We start from the raw sequence: 26,070 nt of genomic DNA, 5'->3' as shown, positions 1-26,070 counted from the left end.
CTAATTTTTGCATTTTTAGTAGAGATGGGGTTTTGTCATGTTGCCCAGGCTGATCCTGAACTCCTGGCCTCAAGTGATCTGCCCGCTTTAGCCTCCCAAAGTGCCGGGATTACAGGCATGAGCCACTGCACCTGGCCAATTTTTTAATTTTTTGAGATAGATCTTGCTGTGTTGCCCAAACTGGAGTGCACTAAGTAGCACAGTCATGGCTCACTGCAGCCTCAACCTCCCAGGCTCAAGTGATCCTCTCGCCTCAGCCTCCCAAGTAGCTGGGACCACAGGCACACACTACCATGCCCTGCTAATCAAACACTTTAGAAATATAACCATGTCATTTTAACAAGTTACTGTGTAGAGTGTGGAAATCTTAGGGGATCAATAAAAGAGCCAAAAAAAAAAATCCCCAAATAAGTTACTGTGAAAAGTAACAGTCAAAGTTTTCTATCACCTGATGTAAATGATTTGTGAGTAAGCTTGCCAAGCCTGTCTTAAAGGATGCCTATATTCAAAGCCAAGAAAAGTCCCAGTTTGTAATTGTGTTGCTATTATAACCATTCAGATAGTCCCTTCTTGGAGCAGTAGAATATTTTTGAATGGAGGGACTCCTGACATTACTTTCCTAAAATCACAAAAGGCTGTCACTCTCAGGGTTTTGTTTTGAGTGGATAACTTTCTCTTACAGTCACATCTCTCCTAGAATGGGAGCAATAGAGCCTCTAGGTGCTATGAAAGGATGGGGACCTCACCAGAGAGGACTGGTCTCAGCAATGTCCTTAAGTGGTCAAAACATGCTGCGGTTGAGGTCAGGATTGTGAGGGGATAGAGGTGACGTAGAGAAGTAACTGAGTGCATTTAGACTGAGATGAATAGCCACCTAGAAATTAAGGAGGGGAAGAGCTGTTGTAGAGCTCTTTCTGGCATGAGGAGTAGGGGTAGCTCAAGGTTGTTTTTGATGCAGGAGTCACTGGGCAGGAATTTAAGAGGCTTCCATTGTGACACAAAGGAGACAGACACTATGGATAGGCCACAATGGTGCAGTGACAAAATAAAGACCTGGTTGCTAGGGCCAGAGAATAAACACCGGGTGCCTAGAGAAGAAGAGATGGAGCCCCAGCCCTGGTCCCCTTTCCCACCCTTCCTCCCCACAAGGCTGTCTGAGATGCCACCTTCCACCTAAACATCATCTCCCAAATTTTAATCCTTAACTTTGGTCTCTGACTTCTGCTTGATTCCACAGTCTCCATCCACATTTGCACGAAGGACCATCACCTGTCCTTCCTGGAATCTCTAAAGTTTTCTGCTTTCCTTCCGTCCTGATGGCCAGCTCTGCTAAGTCAGCTGAGATGCCCACCATCTCCAAAACCCTTAACCCTACTCCTGATCCTCATCAAGAATATCTGGACCCTAGGATTACCATTGCCTTATTCGAAATTGGATCACATTCCCCTTCCTCCTGGGGCTCTCTCCCTTCCCTAAAGAATAGCAGCCATCAAGTTACAGAACAACAGACTGCACAGAAGTTTAACAATCTCTTAAAAGAAATTAAAGATATTCTTAAAAATATGGCAGGTTTTGAAGAGAAGATCACAGAAGCAAAAGAACTTTTTGAGGAAACCAATATTCCTGAGGATGTGTCAGCCCACAAAGAAAATATCAGAGGACTTGACAAAATCAATGAAATGTTATCAACAAACCTGCCTGTTAGTTTAGCCCCAGAGAAAGAAGACAATGAAAAGAAACAGGAGATGATATTGGAAACCAATATTACTGAGGATGTGTCAGCCCACAAAGAAAATATCAGAGGACTTGACAAAATCAATGAAATGTTATCAACAAACCTGTCTGTTAGTTTAGCCCCAGAGAAAGAAGACAATGAAAAAAAACAGGAGATGATAATGGAAAACCAGAACTCTGAGAACACCGTACAAGTTTTTGCAAGAGATTTGGTAAATCGTTTAGAAGAAAAAAAAGTCCTTAACGAAACTCAACAAAGCCAGGAAAAAGCAAAAAACAGACTTAATGTTCAAGAAGAAACTATGAAAATTAGGAACAACATGGACCAGTTACTACAGGAAGCAGAACACTGGAGTAAACAACATACTGAGCTCAGTAAACTGATAAAATCCTATCAGAAATCTCAGAAAGACATAAGTGAAACTCTCGGAAATAATGGAGTCGATTTCCAAACCCAGCCAAATAATGAAGTGTCAGCTAAGCATGAGCTGGAGGAACAGGTGAAGAAACTGAGCCATGACACCTACTCATTGCAGTTGATGGCGGCTTTGCTAGAGAATGAATGCCAAATCTTACAGCAGAGAGTAGAGATTCTCAAGGAACTCCATCATCAGAAACAGGGAACTCTGCAAGAGAAGCCAATTCAGATAAACTATAAACAGGACAAGAAAAATCAGAAGCCATCAGAAGCAAAGAAAGTAGAAATGTATAAGCAGAACAAGCAAGAAATGAAGGGTACATTTCAGAAAAAAGACAGATCCTGTAGAAGCCTGGACGTTTGTCTTAATAAGAAAGCTTGCAATACCTAGTTCAATATTCATGTTGCAAGAAAAGCTCTTAGGGGAAAAATGAGGTCAGCTAGCAGCCTAAGATAGAAAATACCAAAAGCAGATGAAAAGGTGAATCCTTAAAAAACTACATCTGTTACCTCCAACTTGTCAGTCATGATCAATCATCAAACCTTGGGCAGATCTGCTGGTTCAACCAAGAAAGAGCTATAGAATAAGGAGATTGACACTTATATTACTCATTACTTCAGCAGTTATGTAAGTCTGGTCTTTAATGACCATTGTGTCTACATCAAGTTCATAACTTTTCACCTTTACAATCTGCTTGTTTTTTTGGTAATTATTAGATAGATAGCCTAGAGTGAGAAGTTAAAGGTCCAATTAAGTAAAGATCTAAATAAAAACCAGAATACAAGGGAAAAATTTTTTTTCTTTATTTAGTCATTGCCTGGGGGCAGGGGGAGTTCTGGGGGAGAAAAGTATATAGTGTTTTTGGCCAGGTGCAGTGGCATTTTGGGAGGCCAAGGTGGGAGGATCGCTTGAGGCCAGGAGTTTGAGACAAACCTGAGCAACACAGCAAGATCCCATCTCTAAAAAAAAAAATTAAGTGAAAAAAAAGTACATAATGCTTTAGTTGTGACCTTTTAAAGCTCCCTTTCTAAATGTATGTTTCCTTTTCCTATTATACACTGAAGTGTGGGATGTGGGGGAATTTAAAAAATGCTGATAATCCAACCCTAACAAATCATTTTTCTCTTATAAATCTGCACTGGCTCTACTTTTCCTAAGGTGCCTCCCTTGCTCCTCCGCTAGTGAACTGTGGGCATATGGGGCAGCAGAGGCCCTTGGGAAGGACCCCCTCAACTTGTTTGGAAGAATAGAGACATATCTGAATTTTATTTTATTTTATTTTATATTTTATTTTATTATTTATTTTATTTTATTTTATTTTATTTTTGTATTGTATTGTATTGTATTATTGTATTATATATTTTTGAGATGGAGTTTTGCTCTTGTTGCCCAGGCTGGAGTGCAATGGCACGATCTCAGCTCACTGCAACCTTCACCTCCCAGGTTCAGGCGATTCTCTTGCCTCAGCCTCCTGAGTTGCAGGATTACAGATGCCCACACCACACCCGACTAATTTTTCTTATTGTTTAGTAGAGATGGGGTTTCACCATGTTGGCCAGGCTGATCTCAAACTCGTGACCTCAGGTGATCCACCTGCCTTGGTCTCCCAAAGTGCTGGGATTATAGGCGTGAACCACCGTGCCGGCCTAGATTTTATTTTTGCTGGAAAAGTTTCTCCCATTCCTCCAGGTATAGACGGTAGTGTTACCCAGGGGGAAAAAACAGTATCTTCTGTTAAGGGAGCTGGATTTCTGGTTCCAGAAAAGATGGAGCCGATGAATTTTCCCCTATTCTTCTCTTTAAGTAAGCTGAAACCCCTGGACATTATATATAAAGCAAATATAAGAAGTTTCTGAAAGGTGGCGAGAAGGAGGTAGAATGGTTAGGGACCCTGAAACTTAAGGAACAACATGGTGCTTAGTTCTCTGGGTTTTCTTTTTGCCTCTTATATATTCTGAGTTAGGTGCTGGAGAAGTCCACAACCTAAAAATGTCAATGCATGTAGACAAAAAAATTCCCCCATAAAGCCTGCTTTCTTTTGTCAACAGATGAGGAAAGGAACAGTCTGGTGAGACAGAAACCTTTTGACAAAAGTGCCCTAATCCAGCCAAATTGTATAGAAACATATTTCTACCCCCATCCCTGTTGCCAGATACTGAGTAGAGAGCCTAGACATTCATCCTTGCCTGGCAGTCATGAGGCACACCTCCCCTACTCTACTGGGATGGTGCAGAGGAGGTAAGAGTAGGGATCCTAAAGTTCTACCCTCCATCTGATGGTAACAGTGCTCTTCCCTGGCCTCCCCCAACCCCTCCAGTAGAGTGGAATGTCAGTGGAGTCCACGTAAGTAGCCTAGAATTTCTACTCCTTTTCCCTGCTGGCATCATCAGCAGGGCCCTACTAAAAAAGAAGACTTAATAAGATCCAGGGTCTCCTAACAATCCCCAAAATGTCCAGAATACAATAGAAAAATCACTCATTATATTGAGAGCCAGAAAAATCTCAACTTGAATGAGAAAAGACAATTAACAGATACCAACAATGGGACAACACAGACACTAGAGTTATCTGACAAGGATTTTAAAGCAGTCATTATAAAAATGCTTCGGGCCAGGCGCAGTGGCTCACGCCTGTAATGCTAGCACTTTGGGAGGCCGAGGCAGGTGGATCACCTGAGGTCGGGAGTTCGAGACCAGCCTGACCAACATGGAGAACCCCCGTCTCTACTAAAAATACAAAATTAGCTGGGTGTCATGGCACATGCCTGTAATCCCAGTTACTCGGGAGACTGAGGCAGGAGAATCGCTTGAACCCAGGAGGCAGAGGTTGCAGTGAGCCAAGATCATGCCATTGCACTCCAGCCTGGCCAACAAGAGTGAAACTCCATCTCAAAAAAAAAAAAAAAAAAAATGTGTCCATGAACAGTTACAAACATGAAACAAATGAAAAAATAGAAAGTATCAGCAAATAAATATAAAAGAGACATAAGTGGAAATTATGGAACTGAAAAATATAAGTAATATAACCTCACCGAATGTGCTCAATAACAAAATATAGATGTCAAAGAAAAGATTCTATGAACTTGAAGATAGAGCCACAGAGATGACCCAGAGAAAGTTGACAGAGAGGCTGGGTGCAGTGGCTCACACCTGTAATCCCAGCACTTTGGGAGGCCGAGGCAGGTGGATCACTTGAGGTCAGGAGTTTGAGACCAGCCTGGGCAATATAGTGAGACCCCCATCTCTACAAAAATTAGCCAGGCATAGTGGGGCACACCTGTAGTCTCAGCTACTCAGGAGACTAAGGTGGGAGGATTGCTTGAACCCAGGAGTTTGAGACCAGCCTGGGCAACATAGGGAGACCCCATCTCTACAAAAACTACAAAAATTAGCCAGGCATGACAGCACACGCTTGTAGTGTCAGCTACTTGGGAGGCTGAGATAGAAAGATTGCTTGAGCCTGGGAGGTTGAGGCTGCAATGAGCCATGATCATGCCACTGCACTCCAGCCTAGGGGACCGAGTGAGCCCTGTCTCAATCAATCAGTCAATCAATCAAAAAGTTGGAGTGAGAACCCAGGATCCTCTCCATCTTGCCTTCCAGGGGTAAAGGGTTTTGTTTTTTTTTCCTCTTTTGTTTTTTTGAGACGGAGTTTCGCTCTTGTTGCCCAGGCTGGAGTGCAATGGCACAATCTTGGCTCATCGCAACCTCTTCCTCCCAGGTTCAAGTGTTTCTCCTGCCTCAGCCTCCCAAGTAGCTGGGATTACAGGTGCCCACCACCATGCCCAACTAATTTTGTATTTTTAGAAGAGATGGGGTTTCTCCATGTTGGTCAGGCTGGTCTTGAACTCCTGACCTCAGGTGATCCGCCTGCCTTGGCCTCCCAAAATGCAAGGATTACAGGCGTGAGCCACCGTGCCCCTCCTTTTTTCTCTCTTCTTTTAGAAGGGGAGGAGGACAGCTGTCTTTCTCTTTTATATAAATGCTCAGTTTCATTTTCTCAGAATTCCTCACTTACAGTACAGACCTCATTACATAGAGGATGACATCTGGTTCTTATTGCATCCCCCCAGGGATAAGAACTAGGACGAGGGAATCCAGCACAGTAATTATCATAATAATCTGTTTCTGGTGCAAAAACTTCATGTATGCATTCAGGGCAACATAAAGATGAGTATTAAAAACCCAGCAAAGACAATCACAATCTCCACCACAGGTTCTATTATACATGTAGCAGGGAGCACAAGAGATTTTCGTATGTTGGAAGTACCAAAACGACAACCTGAAATACTGCTCCCTACTCCTAAACCAACATTGCTTTCTATGTTTGGAATATGTATCACTTTATTCAAAAGCTAAAAGCCAACACTTTCTTGTTACAGCCCTTAGTGAAATAAAAAGAGATTGCCACACTTAAATAATATTGGGGGTCCTTAAAAAAATTACACACTTCTTTCCACCTGTCTTTCCTTCAAATGGAGATACCCTCCACACTATTCTCCAAGCACCTTGATTAATAAAGAATTGTGTAGTTCACTTGGCCAGGCACGGTGGCTCATGCCTGTAATCTCAGCACTTTGGGAGGCCAAGGCAGGTGGATCACCTGAGGGCAGGAGTTCAAGACCAGCCTGGCCAACATGGCAAAACCCCGTCTGTACTGAAAATACAAAAATTAGCTGGGTGTGGTGGTATGCACCTATAGATCCAGCTACTTGGGAGGCTGAGGCGGGAGAATCGCTTGAACCTGGGAGGCAGAGGTTGCAGTGAGCCGAGATCGCGCCACTGCCCTCCAGCCTGGAAGACAGAGTGAGACTCCATTTCAAAAAAAAAAAAAAAATAGAAAGAAATCTTTCCTTATATCATGAATAAAAGCCTTCCAAATTCCTTTTAACTTCTTGTCTTTCGCATTTATTTCTTTAATTTATCTTGAATTGATCCAGAAAAAGATTCATCATGGTATTTAGGTTGATTGTCTATAAGTTGTACGATGGGTGTTTTCAAGTCCTTTTTGCTTGTCTATGCTTTGAGCCCTTTTTAACCTTTCCAATAAGAAAGTATATGAGGCACTTTATATATATATAAAGTAAGGGTGAAATAATGGAAGAAGCATTTCACAAACAGGGAGATAATCTAAGTCTCAACTTGTTTCAGTCTGAGTTGCTTCATTTAAAAGGTGGTGACAATAATTTTCTTTTGGACCATGGACAAATGGTTCAAAGATTCTCTGGCTCCCTCAGCTGAGGTCTTATTGCTCTCTGGGAAGTAGGAATAGATTAAATGGGAGAATTAGAAACTAATCAGAAGCAAGCCTGGCTAAAAAGGAAGGGAACAATAGCAAAAAACCCAGGCACACAGGATATCTGGAAGTTGGGATCATTGGTATGTTGCAAGTAAAAAGAAAGATAAGTATTACATTATAAAGACAGCTATCCTAGATTAGTGTGAGGCAGAGGAGTGGATTTGTCATCATTATCACATCAATATTATTATTTTTATAAAGTTATTCTACAAACCTGATTGATATAGAAAATCATTGAAATTTTTCTTACCTTAATAAAGGCCTCAGGCAGATCATCATTGGAGTGTCACAGCCAGTTGAGTGTTTTTCTTTTCTAACAATCACACAGTCTTCCAGTGGAAACCACTGACCACTAATCCATATTTAATTAAATTTTCTCTCACAGGGAAGCATACATTGCTTTGGTTTGCACTGGTCTGTTAGGAAGCCTCAGTTTATGAGGAATTAGATACTGATATGTACATTTTGCTTTGATTTTAAATATTAAATGGTTTTTCTTATTTAAAAGAAAGTGCTGTTCAATGGTCCTCAGATTTTTCTAGGGAAAGACCTTATTTTGTTTATTTGTCTCTTCTCCCTTTTTCTTGATGTATCCTATTAATCATTAACAAAACCCAGATTTTGGCTTTGTTAATCTTCATTATTTTTAGTATTTCATTTCAATGATTTCTGGCGCCTTCTTGATTTTCCTTTTTTAAAGTTGTTTTGTTGCATTTTTTCAATTTATTTTTCTTTTATTGTGGTAAAACAATATACAACATTAAATTTACCATCTTAACTATTTAAACAATTTTTTTTATTTTTAAAATTTTTGTTTTATTTTTATTTTGAGATGAGGTCTTGCTATGTTGGCCCAGGCTGGTCTTGAACTCCTGGATTCAAAGTATTCTCCCACCTCAGCCTCCTAAGTAGCTAGGATTAAAGGTATGTGCCACCGTGCCTAACTCATCTTAACCATTTTTAAGTATACAGTTCAGTAGTGTTAAGTATATTCATTTTCATATTATTGTGCAACAGATCTCTATAACTTTTTTTATCTTGTAAAACTCACACTCTATGCCCATTAAACACTAATTCTTCCTCTTTCCTTTCTACTTTCTGTTTCTATAATTTTGACTATTTTAGATAATTAGTATGAATGGAATCATACAGTATTTGCCTTTTTGTGACTAGATTATTTCACTTAGCATAATGTCCTCCAGGTTCATCCACATTATTGCATATTGCAGGATTTCCTTCTATTTGAGACTCCTTAATATTCCATTGCATGTATATACCACATTTTCTTTATTCAAACACTGATGGACATTTGGTTTGCTTCTACCTCTTGGCTATTGTGAATAATACTATAATGAACATGGGTATGCAAATATCTCTTCAAAGTCCAGCTTTGAATTATCCTGGTATCTACCCAGAAGTGAGATTGTTGGATCCTATGGTAATTCTATTTTTAATTTTTTTAAGAATCTCTATATTGTTTTCCATAATGGTTGCACCATTTTATATTCCCACCAGCAGTGCAATTTCTCCACATTCTTGCCAACATTTATTATTTTCTTTTTTTTTTTTCTTAAGAGACAGGGTCTTGCACTGTTGCCCAGGGTGCAGTGGCGCAACAGTAGTTCACTGTAGTCTTCAACTCCTAGGCTCAAGCAGTCCTCCCACCTCAGCCTCCCAAAGTGCTGGGATTATAGGTGTGAGCCACTGTGCCTAGCCTTCCGTTCTTTTGATAGTAGCCATCCTAATGGGTGTAAGATGACAAGTCACTGTGGTTTTAGTGTGCATTTCTCTTACGATTATTGATGTTGAGCATCTTTTAATATGCTTGTTGATTTTTAAAACATCTTCTTTGTAGAATTGTGTATTTAAGTCCTTTGCTCATTTTTAATCAGGTTATTTCTTGTTGGTAGTATTGAGTTATAGGACTTCCTTATATACTCTGGATATTAACCCCTTATCCAATATATGACTTGCAAATATTTTTCCTCATTCCATAGGTTTCCTTGTTACTCTATTAGTTGCTTCTTTTGATACACAGAAGTTTTTCAGTTTGGTATAGTCCCATTTGTCTGTGTTCACTTTTCTTCCCTGTGCTTTGGTGTCACATTCAAGAAATCATTGTCAAATCCAATATCCTGAAGCTTTCCTGCTATATTGTCTTCTAGGAGTTTTGTGTTTTAGGTCTTACATTTAGATCTTTAATCCACTTTGACTTAATTTTTGTATATAATGTAAGAGTCCAACTTCATTCTTTTGCATATAGACCTCCAGTTTTCCCAACACCATTTATTGAAGAGAGTGCACTTTCCCCACTGTGTAGCCCTGGCACCCTTGTAAGGAATGGCTAAATTGGAATTTTTATTTAGTTGTTTATCTTTTGGGGGGATATAGTTATGAAAAGTAATCTAATTTAAATAAGTAATGTAATTTTAAAGAATAAAATGAATAAACCAAATTTACATGTACCAGTGTGGAGAGACGTTTTGACATCTTTTGTCAGAACTTTGGACCGATATCAATTGTGATACCTAATTAATCAAAGGAAAATTCTTAGAAATTTGAAAACTTTAGATGAAGAACTTTCATAAAACTAACCACCTAGTTTTACATACCTTAAATGAATATTATAGTTACAAAATTATTTTTACAACAGTAGTATTTAGCATTTCATGTTGTCTTTCTTATTATATATTTTCATTAAGAGTAAAATACCCAATATTTTAACATATTTTTATTTTTTTTTATTTTATTTATTTCTTTTTCTGAGATGGAGTCTTGCTCTGTCACTCAGACTGGAGTGCAGCGGCGTGATCTTGCCTCACTACAACCTCCGCCTCCCAGGTTCAAGTGATTCTCCCACCTCAGCCTCCCAGGTGGCTGGGACTACAAGTGCCCGCCACCACACCTGGCTAATCTTTGTATTTTTAGTAGAGACGGGGTTTCACCATGTTGTCCAGGCTGGTCTCAAACTCCTGGTTCAAGGTGATCCACCCACCTCAGCCTCCCAAAGAGCTGGGATTACAAGCGTGAGCCACCATGCCTCACCTTAACATATTTATTTTTAAAGTTAGGTGCTTTTTTTTTTTTTTTAAGGGAGACTCCTCCAAAACAAACAAACAAACAAAAAAGAGAATGGCAATTTTAATCAGTCACTGTATTCTAAAAATATTGGTATCATTTATAGTCAGATTTAGATTTTCCAATAGTGTTTTCTGAACGCTGAGTTTATTGATGAAAACTATTTTTGTATTATTTATTTATTTATTTATTTATTTTTGAGACTGAGTGTCTATTTTGAGACTGGGAGACTCTGTCGCCCAGGCTGAAGTGCAGTAGCGTGATCTTGGCTTACTGCAAGCTCTGCCTCCCGGGTTCACGCCATTCTCCTGCCTCAGCCTCCCAAGTAGCTATTTTTTAAAAGGTTATATTAGCACTTCTAACATGTGCATCAAATGTACCTGTAAGCTCCTTTATGATAGGATGTGGGTGTTTTCAAGGGAAGCATTGTAGGTATAGTGGCATCTTCTGTTTACCTAGCACAATTCTTATTTCTGAAAAGCGGCTACTCAACAATCTGATTTTCTTAGCTAGCTTCCAGTCATTAGTTCTAGTATCTGCCTTGAAATCTTCTGAGTTCATGCATTTGTTATCAGCACATGAGCCTTAACCTGTGATAAGGTAATTTTTTATACTCTTATTTTATTGCCAAGTGATGTTTGGCTTCTTAAAATTTCTACTGGAAAGTGTGTCCTGGAAGCTAAATCTAGTTGTTGGCTCTGGTTAACAAATGAAATACTTGCCAGTAATTTGTAATACTTTTTTCCACTTAATTTCAAAATATTTCAAGTCATTTCTTTGTGTATTTCAGATATTATAAGGATGCATAATCCCCTGTGGTACTTTTTTTTTTTGAGACGGAGTCTCGCTCTGTTGCCCAGGCTGGAGTGCAGTGGTGTGATCTCAGCTCACTGCAACCTCCGCCTCCCAGGTTCAAGCGATTCTCCTGCCTCAGCCTCCCGAGTAGCTGGGACTACAGGTGCGCACCACCACACCCAGCTAATTTCTGTATTTTTAGTAGAGACATGGTTTCACCGTGTTGGCCAGGATGGTCTTGATCTCTTTTTTTTTTTTTTTTTGGTAACAGAGTTTTGCTCTTGTTGCCCAGGCTAGAGTGCAATGGCACCATCTCGGCTCACTGCAACCTCTGCCTCCTGGGTTCAAGCAATTCTCCTGCCTCAGCCTCCCAAGTAGCTGGGATTACAGGCATGCGCCACCACACCTGGCTAATTTTGCATTTTTAGTAAAGATGGGGTTTCTCCATGTTGGCCAGGCTGGTCTCAAACTCCTGACCTCAGGTGATCCACCTGCTTCAGCCTCCCAAAGTGCTGGGATTACAGGCACCCACCGGGCAGGTCTTGATCTCTTGACCTCGTGATCTGCCCGCTTCAGCCTCACAAGCTGATACTTGTTGTTGTTGTTGTTTTTAACCAAAGTTTTAATGAAAAAGAAAAGACATTAAAATTTTTTTTAAACAGGAGGGTTTGGGTATGGAGCTGGTTGATCTTAAAAATTCTAACCCAGCCGGGCGTGGTAGCCCACGCCTATAATCCCAGCACTTTGAGAGGCCGAGACAGATGGGACACCTGAGGTCAGGAGTTCAAGACCAGCCTGGCCAACATGGTGAAATCCCCGTCTCTACTAAATATACAAAAAATTAGCTGGGCATGGTGGCAGGCGCCTGTAATCCCAGCTACTTGAGAGGCTGAGGCAGGAGAATCACTTGAACCCAGGAGGCGAAGGTTGCAGTTAGCCAAGATCGCACCATTGCACTCCAGCCTGGGCAAAAAGAGCGAAACTCCGTCTCAAAAAAAAAAAAAAAAAAAAAAAATCCTAACCCATTCATTCCCATCAAGCTGTCCAAAACTAGTAACTGGAAAGGTCCCATGATGCTGGGCTCTAAACATCGAACACAAAGACTAGAATAATAGAATTATCTGGTATTTTCCCTTTCCAGAAAATTCCATCTTCAATTGGGGTCTATGGGTTCAAGAGCCATATTTATGAACCAAAAGTTAGGACACATAGCCTGGTACAGGGACAATGGATGGTAGGAAAAATAGCCAGGATCTAGCTGTTGAAACTGCAGCCCTCTCGACTCTAATACCCAAGGGATTAAAAGAATCCGGCCCTAGAAGTTTTAGATACAAAAATAGTAACAACCCAATTGAATTTTACTGCATTTAAAAAACATAATTATTTCCAAATCTACTGAGCAACTGAACAGTCTTCAGTGACGCCTACGGTCGCTGGGATTCGAAGACTCTCACTCCCAGGAGCGACGGGCCTTTTTATGCCTATGGGATTTATCTTGGCTCCTACTTCGAGTTCTGTGACTACGCCCTTCGGAACGCCAGTTGTACGGGCTAGAAAGTGTGTCTGAGCTCTGCCCTCTGTCCCTATCCCCGGTTGTTTCTTCTCTTGCCTCCTTCCTGCTTGAGGACTTGTGCTCGTGCTTCCGTTTCTCCTTCTTCAGCTCCCTCTCTAGGTCCTCTGCTCCACCGTAGTAGGCAGTCCTGGCTTCGGGGAGCTTCCGCCTCTCCCTGGGCTGTGACTTCTGAGTTCTCTCCGAGTTCTTGCTGCTGTGCTTCTTAGGGCCAGGGTCATCTTTTTCCTTTACTGTCTTGCTTGTGGGTGACGAAGAGGATGGTTGCTCTGCCTGTACCAACCGATCAGTTTTCTCTTTTTCTTTCTTTCTTTTCTTTTTTTCCTTTTTCTCTTTCTTGTGCTTTTTTATTGGTTGTTCATCTTCAGAGCTCTCAGACGAACTTGATGAGTAGGTATGAGGCCCATAGGAGCCCTTCTGGAGCTCTTTGGTCGCATCATCCATTTCTTCCGAGTTCTTAGGAGCCTGATAGTTAGACACATGATCCACTTGGATAGTTCTTCCTTTGATCTTGATCCCATTAAAATTGTCAACGGCCAGAATTGTGCTCCTCTGGTCTTCATAGCAGAGGAAACAGAATCCTTTGGATTTCCCAGTCTTCTTGTCCCGCACAAGATTAATGTTAACAATCTCCCCATATTGTGAGAATACACAGATGATGTCCCCTTCAGTCAGTTCATAAGGAAGCCCTCCCAGGAAGATCCAGGCGCTGTCCTTGTACTCGGAGTGCCAGGACACCTTATCGGCCACCCCAAGCTGGACCTCTCCCTCATTCAGCTTGTTGATCAGCTTCACCTTAGTTAAAGCGTTCATCTCCGCGGGCTCGCGCTCAACGTTCAAGTATCAGTGCCGGGGCGAGGCAGCCCCCGTGTGATACTTCGTGGCGCACACGCGAGAGCGCGCACGCGCGCGCGTCTGTGTGTGTATGTGTGTGTTTTACCAACCTTATTGAGTTATAATTTACATAAAGTAAAACACATCTATTTAAATGTGTGGTCTTATGTAACCTTCACTACCATAGTTAAGATAGTAAACATTTCCAGGCCGGGCACGGTGGCTCACGCCTGTAATCCCAGCACTTTGGGAGGCCGAGGCTGGCTGATCACCTGAGGTCAGGAGTTTGAGACCAGCCTGGCCAACATGGTGAAACCCCGTCTCTACTAAAAACACAAAGAATTAGCTGGGCGTGGTGGCGGGCGCCTGTAATCGCAGCTACTGAGGAGGCTGAGACAGGAGAATCACTTGAACCTGGGAGGTGGAGGTTGCAGTAAGCCGAGATCGTGCCATTGCACTCCAGCCTGGGCAACAAGAGTGAAACTCCATCTCAAAAAAAAAAAAAAAAAAAGGATAGTAAACATTTCCTTTACCATAGAAACTTCTCTCATGCCTCTTTTCCACTCCCTGTCCCAGGCAATTACTAATTTGATTTCTATCAATTATAGGTTAAGTTTGCCAGTTACAGAGCTTAATAGAAATGGAATCACATTATATGGACTCTTTTTGGTCTGGGTTTTTTTTTTCACTCAGCTTAATGTTTTTAGCTTCATCCCTGTTGTTGTGTGTATCAGTAACTCAATGTGTGAATAGATTACAATTTACTCATTTCCCTGCTGATGGACATTTGGGTTCTTTTTAGTTTTGGGCTATATTATGAATTAAGCCACTATGAACATTTAGGTACAAGTCTTTGTGTGGACATTTTTTGTTTGTTTGTTTCTCTTGGATATATACTTAGGAATGTAATTGCTGGGTCACATGGTAAGAAATTGTGAGGCTGTTTTCCAAAATGGTGTACCGTTTTACACTCTCACCAGCAATGTATGAGAGTTCCAGTTACCTACATCCTTGTCAATTCTTGGTGTTGTCAATCTGCTACTTTTAGTTAATCTAGTGGATGTGTAAAGATATCTCATTTTGGATTCCATTTTCATTTCTCTAAGGACTAATGATGCTGAACTTTTTTTTTTTAATGAAACTTTTTGGTTGTTTTGTTTTGTTTTGTTTTGAGACAGGGTGTCGCTATGTTACCCAGGCTAGTCTTGAACTCCTGGACTCAAGCGAGTCTCCTGCTTCCCACCTCAGCCTCTTAAGTAGCTGGGACTATAGGCAGGCACCAGTGTGCCTAGCATGCTGAATATTTTTGCATATGCTTTTTAGCCTTTTATTTTATTTGTGAAGTGACATTTCAAGCCTTTCGCCCATTTAAAAAATTGGATTATTTTCTTATTGCATTATAACAGCTGTTTGCATTTTAAGTTGGTAGAGTTTTAAGGTACATATTTAAACTGCTAGACTTACATATTTATTCTGCTCTAGGCAAGTGCATAGAAAAACTTCTCTAAAATCGCCATAACATTGAAAATATTACGTGAGATGTCTATCCTTACCCCATCCGACCCCCAAGCTAAAATCTGTTTCCATTTGAGATTGTAAAATCATCACAGCAAATGACCTAATATTTTAAGTTTAATTGATATTTCTTTAGTAAAGGAAAAAAATTTCTTCCTACTGTTTTACAACTAAACATGAAGGATGTGCTATTTTTTTTAAAAAAATTGTCTTTTTCAATTCATCTCATGTTAAAACCAGACATAACCATATTATTCCATTTTAAAACTGTCTAGAACTATAAAATATTTTTATTTGTTTATAAAATGGATGCTTCAATACACAAAGATAAATTATTATTAAGAAATTATTATTATTGGCCTTGCGTGGTGGCTCACACCTGTAATCCTAACACTTTGGGAGGCTGAGGTGAGTGGATTGCTTGAGCTCAGGAGTTTGAGACCAGCCTGGGCAACATGGTGAAAGCCCATCTCTACAAAAAATTAGCTGGGCATGGTGGCATGTGCCTGTAGTTCCAGCTACTTGGGGGGCTGAGGCAAGAGGATTGCTTGAACCTGGAGGTCGAGGCTGCAGTGAGCTGAGATGGTGCCACTGCACTCCAGTTGGATGACAAAGTGAGACCTTGTCTCAAAAAAACAAAAAAAGAAATTTTATTATTCAATTAAGTTTCTAATAAAACAGAAAATCTCTCCCATACATCAGCCAACATGTGGAAATGTCTAAAAATTTAGAGCCTCAAATTGGGCAATGGCTTTAAATGTTTATTTGTGTCATAAAATTGTGTTTCTGCAACAAATAAATTAATGTTTTATCAAAATACAAATAATGTAAATGTGAATTCTTAAAAGAAAAATTTTAAGTGAAAAGCAGTAAAAAAGAAAATAATTCAATACATTACAGTAAACTGATGGAAATTCCACTCAGGGTACAAGTATGGGTTCTTGGTCGCCTATCACTGTTCCAATCTACCCATTTGACAGGGTAACTGAAGCAAAGGGAGGTCAAGTGATTTATCCAAGACCACGCCACTTGCTAGCAAAGATGTGGAATGGGAATGAATATTCACCAGCAGGCTAGTGTTACATAACATATTTTCTTATAATTGAGAACTAAAATTCCTATTAAAAATCTATACTTGTGCCAAGCACTGTGGCTCACACCTAAAATCCCAGTGCTTTGGGAGGCTGAGGCAGGAGGATCTCTTGAGGCCAGGAGTTCACCAGCCTAAGCAACATAGTGAGACCAGTCACTACAAAACTTTTAAAAAAAATTAGCTGGGCATGGTGGCATGTGCCTGTAGTCCCAACTATTCAGGAGGCTGAGGCAGGAGGGTCATTTCTTTCTTTCTTTTTTTTTTTGAGACAGAGTCTCACTCTGTCAGCCAGGCTAGAGTGCAATGGCACAGTCTCGGCTCACTGCAACCTCTGACTCCCGGGCTCAAGCAATTCAGCAGAAGGATCATATCATTGCCTAGGAGTTCAAGGCTGCAGTGAGTTATGATTGTACCACTGCACTCCAGCCTGGGTGACAAAGCAAGACCATGTCGCCAAAAGAAAAAATGGAGGGAGAATGCCAGCACTGCACTAGCCTCTTCCCCATCAATTTAAAAAAGAAAATGTTTGTCCCTTTTGATTGCTGAATAATATTCCATAGCATAAATGTACCACTATTTAACCACTTACCCATTGAAAGCCTTCTGGATGATTTCTACTGTCCAGCTATTACAAATAAAGTTGCTATAAACATGTATTTATAAGTTTTTGTGTTAACATGTCTTTATTTCTCTGGGATAAAAGCCAGGAATGCAATTTCTAGGTTGTGTGTTAGCTGCATGTTCAGTTTTTGTTGATATTGCCTTTTATTTTCTTTTTTCTTTCTTTCTTTCTTTCTTTGACAGCACCTTGCTCTGAAGCTAAGGCTGTAGTGCAGTGGTGCAATCATGGCTCACTGCAGCCTCACTCTCCCAGGTTCAAGCGATCTTCCCACCTCAGCCTCCTGAGAAGCTGGGACCATAGGCGCATGCCACCACACATGGCTAATTTTTGCATAGACGGGGTCTCACTATGTTACCAAGGCTGGTCTCAAACTCTTGGGCTCAAGTGATCCTCCTGCCTCGGCCTCCCAAAGTGCTGGGATTATAGGTATGAGCCACCATGCCCAGCCACTACTTTTAATTTTATCCTTTCTAATAGCGATGTAGTGATATTTCATTGTGGTGTTAACTTGCAGTTCTCTAATGACTAATGATGAACATTTTTCTATGGCTTGATTTGCTACCCACTTATTCTCTTCAGTAGATTAATGTCTCTTTGTGTCTCTTTTGTTCATCTTCTAAGGATTATTTGTGTGTTTTTACTGTTGAAGTTTTAGATTTTTAAAAATATATTCTATATATGAATTTTTGGAAATCATCTATTTCCAGTACTACATTGAACAAGAGTGGTAAAAGTGGACATCCTTACCTTGCCCCCAAGCTTAGTGGAAAAGCATTCCATCTTTTACCATTAAATATGGGTTAATTGTAGTTCTTAATAGATATTCTTTATCAAGTAGGAAAGTTTTTCTGTATTCTCAGACTTCTGAGACTTTTTTAAAGGAATAAGTGTTGGGTTTTTTTTGTTTTTTTTTGTTTTTTTTTAAGACAGGGTCTTCCTCTGTTGCTCAGGTTGGAGTGCAGTGGTACAATCATAGCTCATTACAGCCTGGAATTCCTGGGCTCAAGCAATCCTCCCTGCTCAGCCTCCTGAGTAGCTGGGATTACAGGTGTGCACAATCACACCTGCCTAATTTTTTATTTTTTGTAGAGACAGGGTCTCGCTACATTGGCCAGGCTGGTCTCAAACTCCTGGCCTCAAGTGATCCTCCTGCCTCAGCCTCCCAAAGTGTTGGGATTACAGGTGGGAGCCACTATACCCAGCCTTGAATTTTGTCAAGTACTTTTTCTACATGAATTGATATGATCATGTGATTTTCTTAATTTAGCCTGTTAATATGGTAGATTATATAGATTGATTTTTAAATATTGAACCAGCTTTGAATCCCCAAAATAAACCAGTTGGTTGTAGTAGAATACTTTTTTATATTGCTGAATGCTGTTTGCTTAATGTTTTGATAAGAATGTGTGATTTTACATTCATTAGGGATATTGGTCTGTAGTTTTCTGTCTTTGTCTGGTTTTAGTATTAAGGTAACATTGATTTTTAGAAATGAATTGACAAAAAATGAATTGGAAAGTGTTTCTTTCATTTCTAGTTTCTGGAAGAGATTGAGAAGAATTGGTGTTAATTCTTCTTTAAACGTTCGGTAGAATTCTCTTGTTAAAACTATTTGGGCCTGACGATTTTAAGTTATGAATTCAACTTCCTTATTAGCTACAGGACTATTTAAATAACCTATATAATATTGGATGAGTTGTGATAGTTTGTGTGGTTTTTTTTTAGACAGGGTCTTGCCCTGTCACCCTGGCTGGAATGCAGTGGTGTGATCATGGCTCACAGTAGCCTCGACCTCTTGGGCTCAAGTGATCCTCAGCCTTCCCAGTAGCCGGGACTACAGGCACGTGCCACCACGGCTTGCTAATTTATTTTTATTTTTATTTTTCGTAGACGGGTTTCCCCATGTTGCCCAGGCTGGTCGCAAACTCCTGGCCTCAAACGATCCCCCTGCCTTGGCCTCCCAAAGTGCTGTGATTACTGGTGTGAGCCACTGCTCCCAAACTAGTTTGTGTTTTTCAAGGAATTGGCTAATTTATCTAAGTTGTCAAATTTATGTGTGTAGAGTTGTTTGTGTTATGCCATTATTAACTTTTCAACATCTGCAAGATCTGCAGTTATATCCCCTGTTTCATTCCTAATATTAGTAGCAATTTGCATCTCCTCTACTTTTTTCCCCTGTTGGTCTTGCTAGAGGTTTGTCAATTTTATTCATCTTTTTAAAGAACTAGTTTTTTGTTGTTGTTAATTTTTTTCCTGTTTTCAGTTTTATTAATTGCTATTCTTCATTATTTCTTTCTTTCTGCTTGCTTTGGGCTTATTTTACTCTCCTTTTCTAGTTTTTTGAGATGGAAATTTATTTTATTTTATTTTATTTTTAGACAAAGTCTCGCTCTGTCATCCAGGCTGGAGTGCAGTGGTGCAATCTCGGTTCACTGCAACCTCTGCCTCGCGGGTTCAAGCAATTTTCCTGCCTCAGCCTCCCGAGTAGCTGGGACTACAGGCATGTGCCACTATGCCTGGCTAAATTTTTTTTGTATTTTTAGTAGAGATGGGACTTCACTATGTTGGCCTGGCTGGTCTCGAACTGCTGACCTCAGGTGATACACCCACCTTGGCTTCCCAAAGTGCTGGGATTACAGGCATGAGCCAACACGCCGAGCCAGAGGTGGGAATTTAGATTATTGATTTGAGACTTTCAAAAATTTCCTGTAATATCAAATTCATAAATATATAATTATTGCAATTGGCAAATTTTTCTCTTAATAAGTATTAAAAGACATTATTTTTCAAAATGTCTTTCTAGTATTTAAAGAATGTTAGGAAATGTTATTAAATTATTTTATTATGATTAGTGTTCCATTATCCTGTTATCTAATTTTATCAACATGATTCAACAAAAATATCTACATGGCAGGGTCTTGTGAATGTAAGAATTTCACAAGAATATTTAACCATTATGAAAGCTACCAAGTCTTCTTGTACTGAACTGAAGATAGAATGCTAGGAAAACTTGTTTTATGGCCAGGCGTGTGGCTCATGCCTGTAATACCAGCACTTTGGGAGGCAGAGACGGATGGATCACTTGAGGTCAGGAATTAGAAACCAGCCTGGCCAACGTGGTGAAACCCCGTCTCTACTAAAAATACAAAAATTAGTTGGGTGTGGTGACACCCCCCTGTAATCCCAGCTTTTCTGGAGGCTGAGGCAGGAGAATCACTAGAACCCGGGAGGCGGAGGTTGCAGTGAGTCCAGATCACACCACTGCACCCCAGCCTAAGCGACAGAGCGAGACTTCATCTAAAAATAAATAAATAAATAAATAAATAAATAAATAATAAAACAAGTTTTTGGTTTTTGTTTGTTTTTGAGATGGAGTCTTGTTCTGTCACCCAGGCTGGGGTACAGTGGTGCGATCACGGCTCACTGCAACCTCTGCCTCCCAGGTTCAAGTGATTCTCCTGTCTCAGCTTCCCAAATAGCTGGGATTACAGGCGCCCCAACCACGCCCGGCTAATTTTTGTGTTACTAGTGGAGACAAGGTTTCTCCATGTTGGCCATGCTGGTCTCCAATTCCTCACCTCAAGTGATCCGCCCGTCTCCACTTCTCAAAGTGCTGGGATTACAGATGTGAGCCACCACCCCCAGCCTTATCCCAACACTTTAGGAGGCCAAAGTGAGAGGATTGCTTGAGGCCAAGAGTTTGAGAGCAGCCTAGGCAGCATAGTGAGTCCTTGTCTCTACTAAAAAAAAATTTTTTTTAATTAGCTGGTTGTGGTGGCTCGCACCTGTAATCCCACCACTTTGGGAGGCCAAGGTGGGCAGATTGTTTGAGGTCAGGAGTTTGAGACCAGCCTGGGCAACCTGGAAAAACCTTCTCTCTGAAAGAAATATAAAAATTAGCCAGTCATGATAGCACATACCTGTATTCCCAGCTACTCAAGAGGCCGAGGTGGGAGAATCACTTGAGCCCAGGGAGTTGAGGCTGCAGTGAGCTGAGATCGTACCACTGCACTCCAGCCTGGGTGATAGAAGTGAGACCCTGTCTCGAAACAAAAGAGAAAAAATTATCCTGGCAAGGTGGCACACACCTGTACTCAGCTACTGAGGAAATTGAGGTGGGAGATTGCTTGAGCCCAGGAGGGTGAGCTTACAGTGAGCTGCAATCATGCCTGGGCACGAGTGCCATGAACTCCAGCCTGGGCAACAGAGCATGGACAAAAGAGCAAGACCCTATCTCTAAATATATATATTTAGTGAGACCCAAGCTGGAGGATCATTTGAGGCCAGGGGTTCGAGACCAGTCTGGGCAACATAGGGAGACCCCATTTCTACAAAAAAATACAAAATTTAATGGGGCATGGTGGCTCATGCCTGTAGTCCCAGCTACTAAGGAGGCTGAGGCAGGAGGATCGCATGAGCCCAGGATGTTGAGGCTCCAGTGAGCCATGATGGTGCTACCACATTCTAGCCTGGGCAACAGAGTGAGATCCTGTCTCAGAAAATATATATATGTGTATATGTGTGTGTATTTGTATTATATATGTCAATATGCATATATATATGTATATGTGTATATATGTATATGTATGTATATATACATGTATCTATGTATATACATATATATGGAAAAATAGATATAGGGTCAAAATCCAAGTGATGAAGAAGGGAATAAGAATTATGAAATAGAAGATTTTAAACAAAGCAGATTTGTATATGATGGTTTGCTGGATAATTCAAGTCTCATTCTTTATTTTATTGGTGGTACTTATACATTTATACAAAATTAAAAAGGTTTCAAAAGGAGTGTATGGTGAGATCTTCTTAGCCCTACCATTAGGCTAAACCCTGAAGTTCTAAAGATGAATGAATCATAGCCCCTAATTTCATAATCTTGCAACCCCATTATTTTTGTCCTCAGAACTGACACTTGTTTTCTCCAGGCAAAAATCTCAACCTGTGCTCCGAATTCCAACCCCCCCTGCCTCCTCAGAGACCTTGTCAGTTACTTCTCTCTTGTACCTTCAACATGTTTTTTGCTATTGGTTCCTATCCTTCAGTCTATAAGCAAATTCAATAGTCTCTAATCTTAACACAAAACAAAACGATAGCTCTTATATCCCATACCCCGTTCTAGCTAGAGTCTGAAAAAAGTAGTTCACATTTAATAGCTCTAATTTCTCACCTTTTAAATTAAAATTTTTATCAAAGTGATATATGCAAAAGGCTAAAACAATAAAAAATAAATAAATTGAATGCTTGTTATGTGTCTAGTGTCATTTTTTGCCCTTTACATGTGTTAGCTCAGTTAATCCTCACAACAATCTCTAAGGCAGGCATGATTATCTCCCTTTTACAGAAGAGGAAACTGAGCTACAGATGATAGGAAGCAATAGCCTCCCACACCCGTTTTCCCCCCATCAGTTCTACTGTCCAGTAGCCACTGGCTGTAACTGTTTCTGTTCTTTATTTCTCCTTTGGTCACTTCCATTTTTGTAAGTTGTTCACACTGCTATCTCTTGAGTAAAGAAATTTAGACATTGGCTTTTAACTTCCCAATGGGAAATATGAAGAATTTAATTCCATTATATTCCCCTCCAAAAAAGCTACATAATTGTTCTCAGTTCCTCCTCTGGTCAACCTCTGCAGCTATAAACAACACACCTTGACATCCTTTTCTGATTTCATAGGTTATGAACAGTAGCTCTTGACCGCTTACTTTTTGATGAGAGCATCAGCTCTCATATTTTTTCCTCCACACCTCATCTTACATAGGCTCCTCATCTACTGCTTTAAATTTTTGCTGATGTGACTTTCTCAGTGTTGAATTCAGTGGCATTTTCCAATTATTCTTTTATCTCTATGTGGTGCCTGATACCTTTGACCCTCTTCCTTAAGCATTAGTTTTTCTTAGGCATATTAACCAACAATTTTTTACTAAGCATCTGTTTTATGCCAGGTATTAGGCGAGGTATATGTTAAAGAAACATGGAGAAATATCTGTTGGGAGACAATTCTTCATGGGTTTTTGAGTTATTGTGGCAGCTTTTTTTTTTTCCAGACAACCTCCTTCAAAGGTGTTTGTATGGTGAACAGCCTTGAAAGATTGAAATAGCATTTCCCTCCAGGGAAGAGAGCAGGATTTTTTACCATCCAAGATGTTTCTCCAATAATGTTTCTCTCCAGGGTAAAGGTTGGGTAGGTTAGATATCAGCTCCTTTAAAAGATTGAGAGTTCAGGGTCAGGTGCAGTGGCTCATGCCTGTAATCCCAGCACTGTGGGAGGCTGAGGCAGGTGGATCACTTGAGCCCAGGAGTTCAAGGTCAGCCCAGGCACCATGGTGAAACCCTATCTCTACAAAAAATACAAAAATTAGTTGGCTGCAGTAGCACATGTTGAGGTAAGAGGATCACTTGAGCCTGTGGAGGTCAAGGCTGCAGTGAGAAGTGATCATGCCACTGCACTCCAGCCTATGTGACAGAACAAGACCCTGTATTAAAAAAAAAGGGCGGGGGTGAGCATGGTGGCTCATGCCTGTAATCCCAGCACTTTGGGAGGCCAAGATGGGCGGATCGCCTGAGATCAGGAGTTCGAGACCAGCCTGGCCAACATGGTGAAACCGTGTCTTTACTAAAAATACAAAAATTAGCTGGGCATGGTGGCAGGCACCTGTAATCCCAGCTACTCAGGAGGCTGAGGCAGGAGAACCACTTGAACCTAGGAAGTGGAGGTTGCAGTGAGCCAAGATCATGCCACTGCACTCTAGCCTGGGTGACAGGGTTGAGACTCTGTCTCAAAAAAAAAAAGAAAGAAAAAAAAAAAGACTGAGACTTCCTAAGTTCAGGTAAGTTCAGGGTTCCTTAGCTGTGAGACAAACCCACAGACTGTGAAGCATCTACCTGAGCCCAACTTTCTGTCGCTACTGTGGAGTCTTGGTGGTAAATGCACAGATGCAAACATGAGGCTCATGCTTCCTCTTCTGTGAATAACAAAGCCCTTTGTTTACTTGTTTTGTTGTTGTCGTTTTTTAAGAGGGAGTCTTGCTCCCATTACACAGGCTGGAGTGCAGTGGTATGACCTTGGCTCACTGCACCCTCCACCTCCTGGGTTCAAGTGATTCTCCTTCCTCAGCCTCCTGAGTAGCTGAGATTACAGGCGTGTGCCAACACGCCTGGCTAATTTTTGTATTTTTAGTAGAGATGGGGTTTCGCCATGTTGGCCAGGCTGGTCTCAAACTCCTGACCTCAGGTGATCCGCCCGCCTCGGCCTCCCAAAGTGCTGGGACTACAGGCGTGAGCCACTGTGCCTGGCCCGCTGTTTGTTTTTGACTCAAGAGTCTCATGTCTTCTGGCAGAGCTTATAAAATTGTGTCAGGTTAATTAGTTAACTTGAAACTAAGGTAAAATCTCAGGCCATTCGTAGCTCTTGACCTTGTCCAGCAACCAGCTGAATACGTGATCCTGAGATCAGAAGCAGAGCCTGGCCTAAGGATATGACTTTGTGAGTCATCAACATGTAAGTGGTCATTAAACCATGGTAGTGGACGCAATCATTTAGACTAGTGTGACATCATGAAAGGAGAATTCAGAGAGCTTTGAGGACCTCCAAAATGAAATAATCTGATAAAAGTGGAAGAGTTCAAGGGAGACTTGAAGAAGCTTCCAGGTGAATCAAAGAGAGAGACTGCTTCAAGGAGGAATGAGTGGTCAGGTTTATCAAATGCTGAGAGACCACATAAGATGAGAACGGAAAATATCCACTGAATTTAGAAGTTGGAGGTCATTGTGACATTACCAAGAGCAGTTAAAAGCAGTTTAATGGAGTAACTGGCTGAAATCCTAACTGGATGACAGCTTTGGTCAAGGTGGGGAAATACAGGCAGTAAATGAGGTCTTTCCTAAGAAGAGAAAGAGAAAGAATGGGGAGTTAAGGAATTGTCTTTTTTTTAAAAAAAAAAAAACAGAAATTTGGCCAGGCACGGTGGCTAACGCCTGTAATCCCAGCACTTTGGGAGGCCGAGGCAGGTGGATCACCTGAGGTCAGGAGTTCAACACCAGCCTGGCCAACATGGCGAAACCCTGTCTCTGCTAAAAATACAAAAATTAGCTGGTCCTAGTGGTGGATGCCTGTAATCCCAGCTACTCAGGAGGCTGAGGTGGGAGAATTGCTTGAACCTGGGAGGCGGAGGTTGCAGTGAGCCGAGATCACGCCATTGTACTCCAGCCTGGGCAACAGAGCGAGACTCCGTCAAAAAAAACAAAACAGAAATTTATTTTCGCACAATTCTGGAGGCCAGACACCTGAGATCAAGGTGTTATCAGGGTTAGTTTCTTCAGAGGCTTCCCTCCTAGTCTTGTAGATAGCCATCTTCTTTTTCTGTCTTAACACGGTCAAAGGAAGGGTCTTTGCTTTCAGCTTTATGGGCAAAGTTACACAAATGACAATGTGATCACCACCAGTGTTTTCAGGAGTGACTGAATATCCTTTCTCTACTTTCAAAACTTGTTGATCTAAAGACAGTCCTTTTTCTGGATCTGAATAGCCACAGAGCCCACTGAGTCTATATATACAACATTTAATAGAGTTATTCTTTTTTTGTTTTGTACTTTTTAGAGATGGGGGTCTCACTATGTTGCCTAGGCTGAAGTGCAGTGTCTATTCACAGGTGCGGTCATAGCTTGCTGCAGCCTTAAACTCCTGGCCTCAGGCACTCCTCCCTCAGCCTCCAGAGTAGCTGGGACTATAGGCGTGCACCACTGCACCTGGCATAATAGTGTTATTCTTATTCCAAGAGATGTTTCAATGTCTCCAGTTTCAAATATAGAGGCAACAAGAAAAGCTCAGAAAGGAACTCAATAGGGATATAGGCCATCAACAAAACTGCAAAAACAGATTAAAAGGATGAAAATTCCATTTTGGAAAAAAGCATATGAGGAAACTTACTGTCATCAAGCTAACAAAGGCCAGAGAGCTTGTTTAGGAGCCCTTGACCTTAAAAGGACACTGGATAGAAATGGTCATAAAGAGAGAGAAAATGCCACAGAGAGAATAAAGTCCTACATAAGCTTAGTCCCTTTGTAAACTGGAACCACTGCAAGCACCCTGTAAGACCTTA

The 26,070-nt window shown here is 40.9% G+C and overlaps 2 protein-coding genes across 2 annotated transcripts; one reads left to right on the top strand and one right to left on the bottom strand.

Moving 5' to 3' along the window:
• The first annotated feature begins 1,061 nt into the window (after positions 1-1,061).
• On the top strand, positions 1,062-3,513 carry SPZ1 (spermatogenic leucine zipper 1). The gene has a single exon (XM_008975792.4). The coding sequence runs from the start codon at positions 1,317-1,319 to the stop codon at positions 2,541-2,543; it is 1,227 nt and encodes a 408-aa protein (XP_008974040.2). The 5' UTR covers positions 1,062-1,316; the 3' UTR covers positions 2,544-3,513.
• A 3,851-nt stretch (positions 3,514-7,364) lies between these two features.
• LOC100976611 (RNA-binding motif protein, X-linked 2-like) lies at positions 7,365-15,159 on the bottom strand. Its single transcript, XM_055112256.1, has one exon. It carries the CDS (start codon positions 13,705-13,707, stop codon positions 12,775-12,777), a length of 933 nt encoding a protein of 310 aa, XP_054968231.1. The 5' UTR covers positions 13,708-15,159; the 3' UTR covers positions 7,365-12,774.
• Positions 15,160-26,070: the final 10,911 nt, after the last annotated feature.

Source organism: Pan paniscus, chromosome 4 (assembly GCF_029289425.2).
Source record: "Pan paniscus chromosome 4, NHGRI_mPanPan1-v2.0_pri, whole genome shotgun sequence".
In the NCBI taxonomy this organism is placed as follows: domain Eukaryota; kingdom Metazoa; phylum Chordata; class Mammalia; order Primates; family Hominidae; genus Pan; species Pan paniscus.
This window is presented reverse-complemented; position numbering and strand designations above follow the sequence as displayed.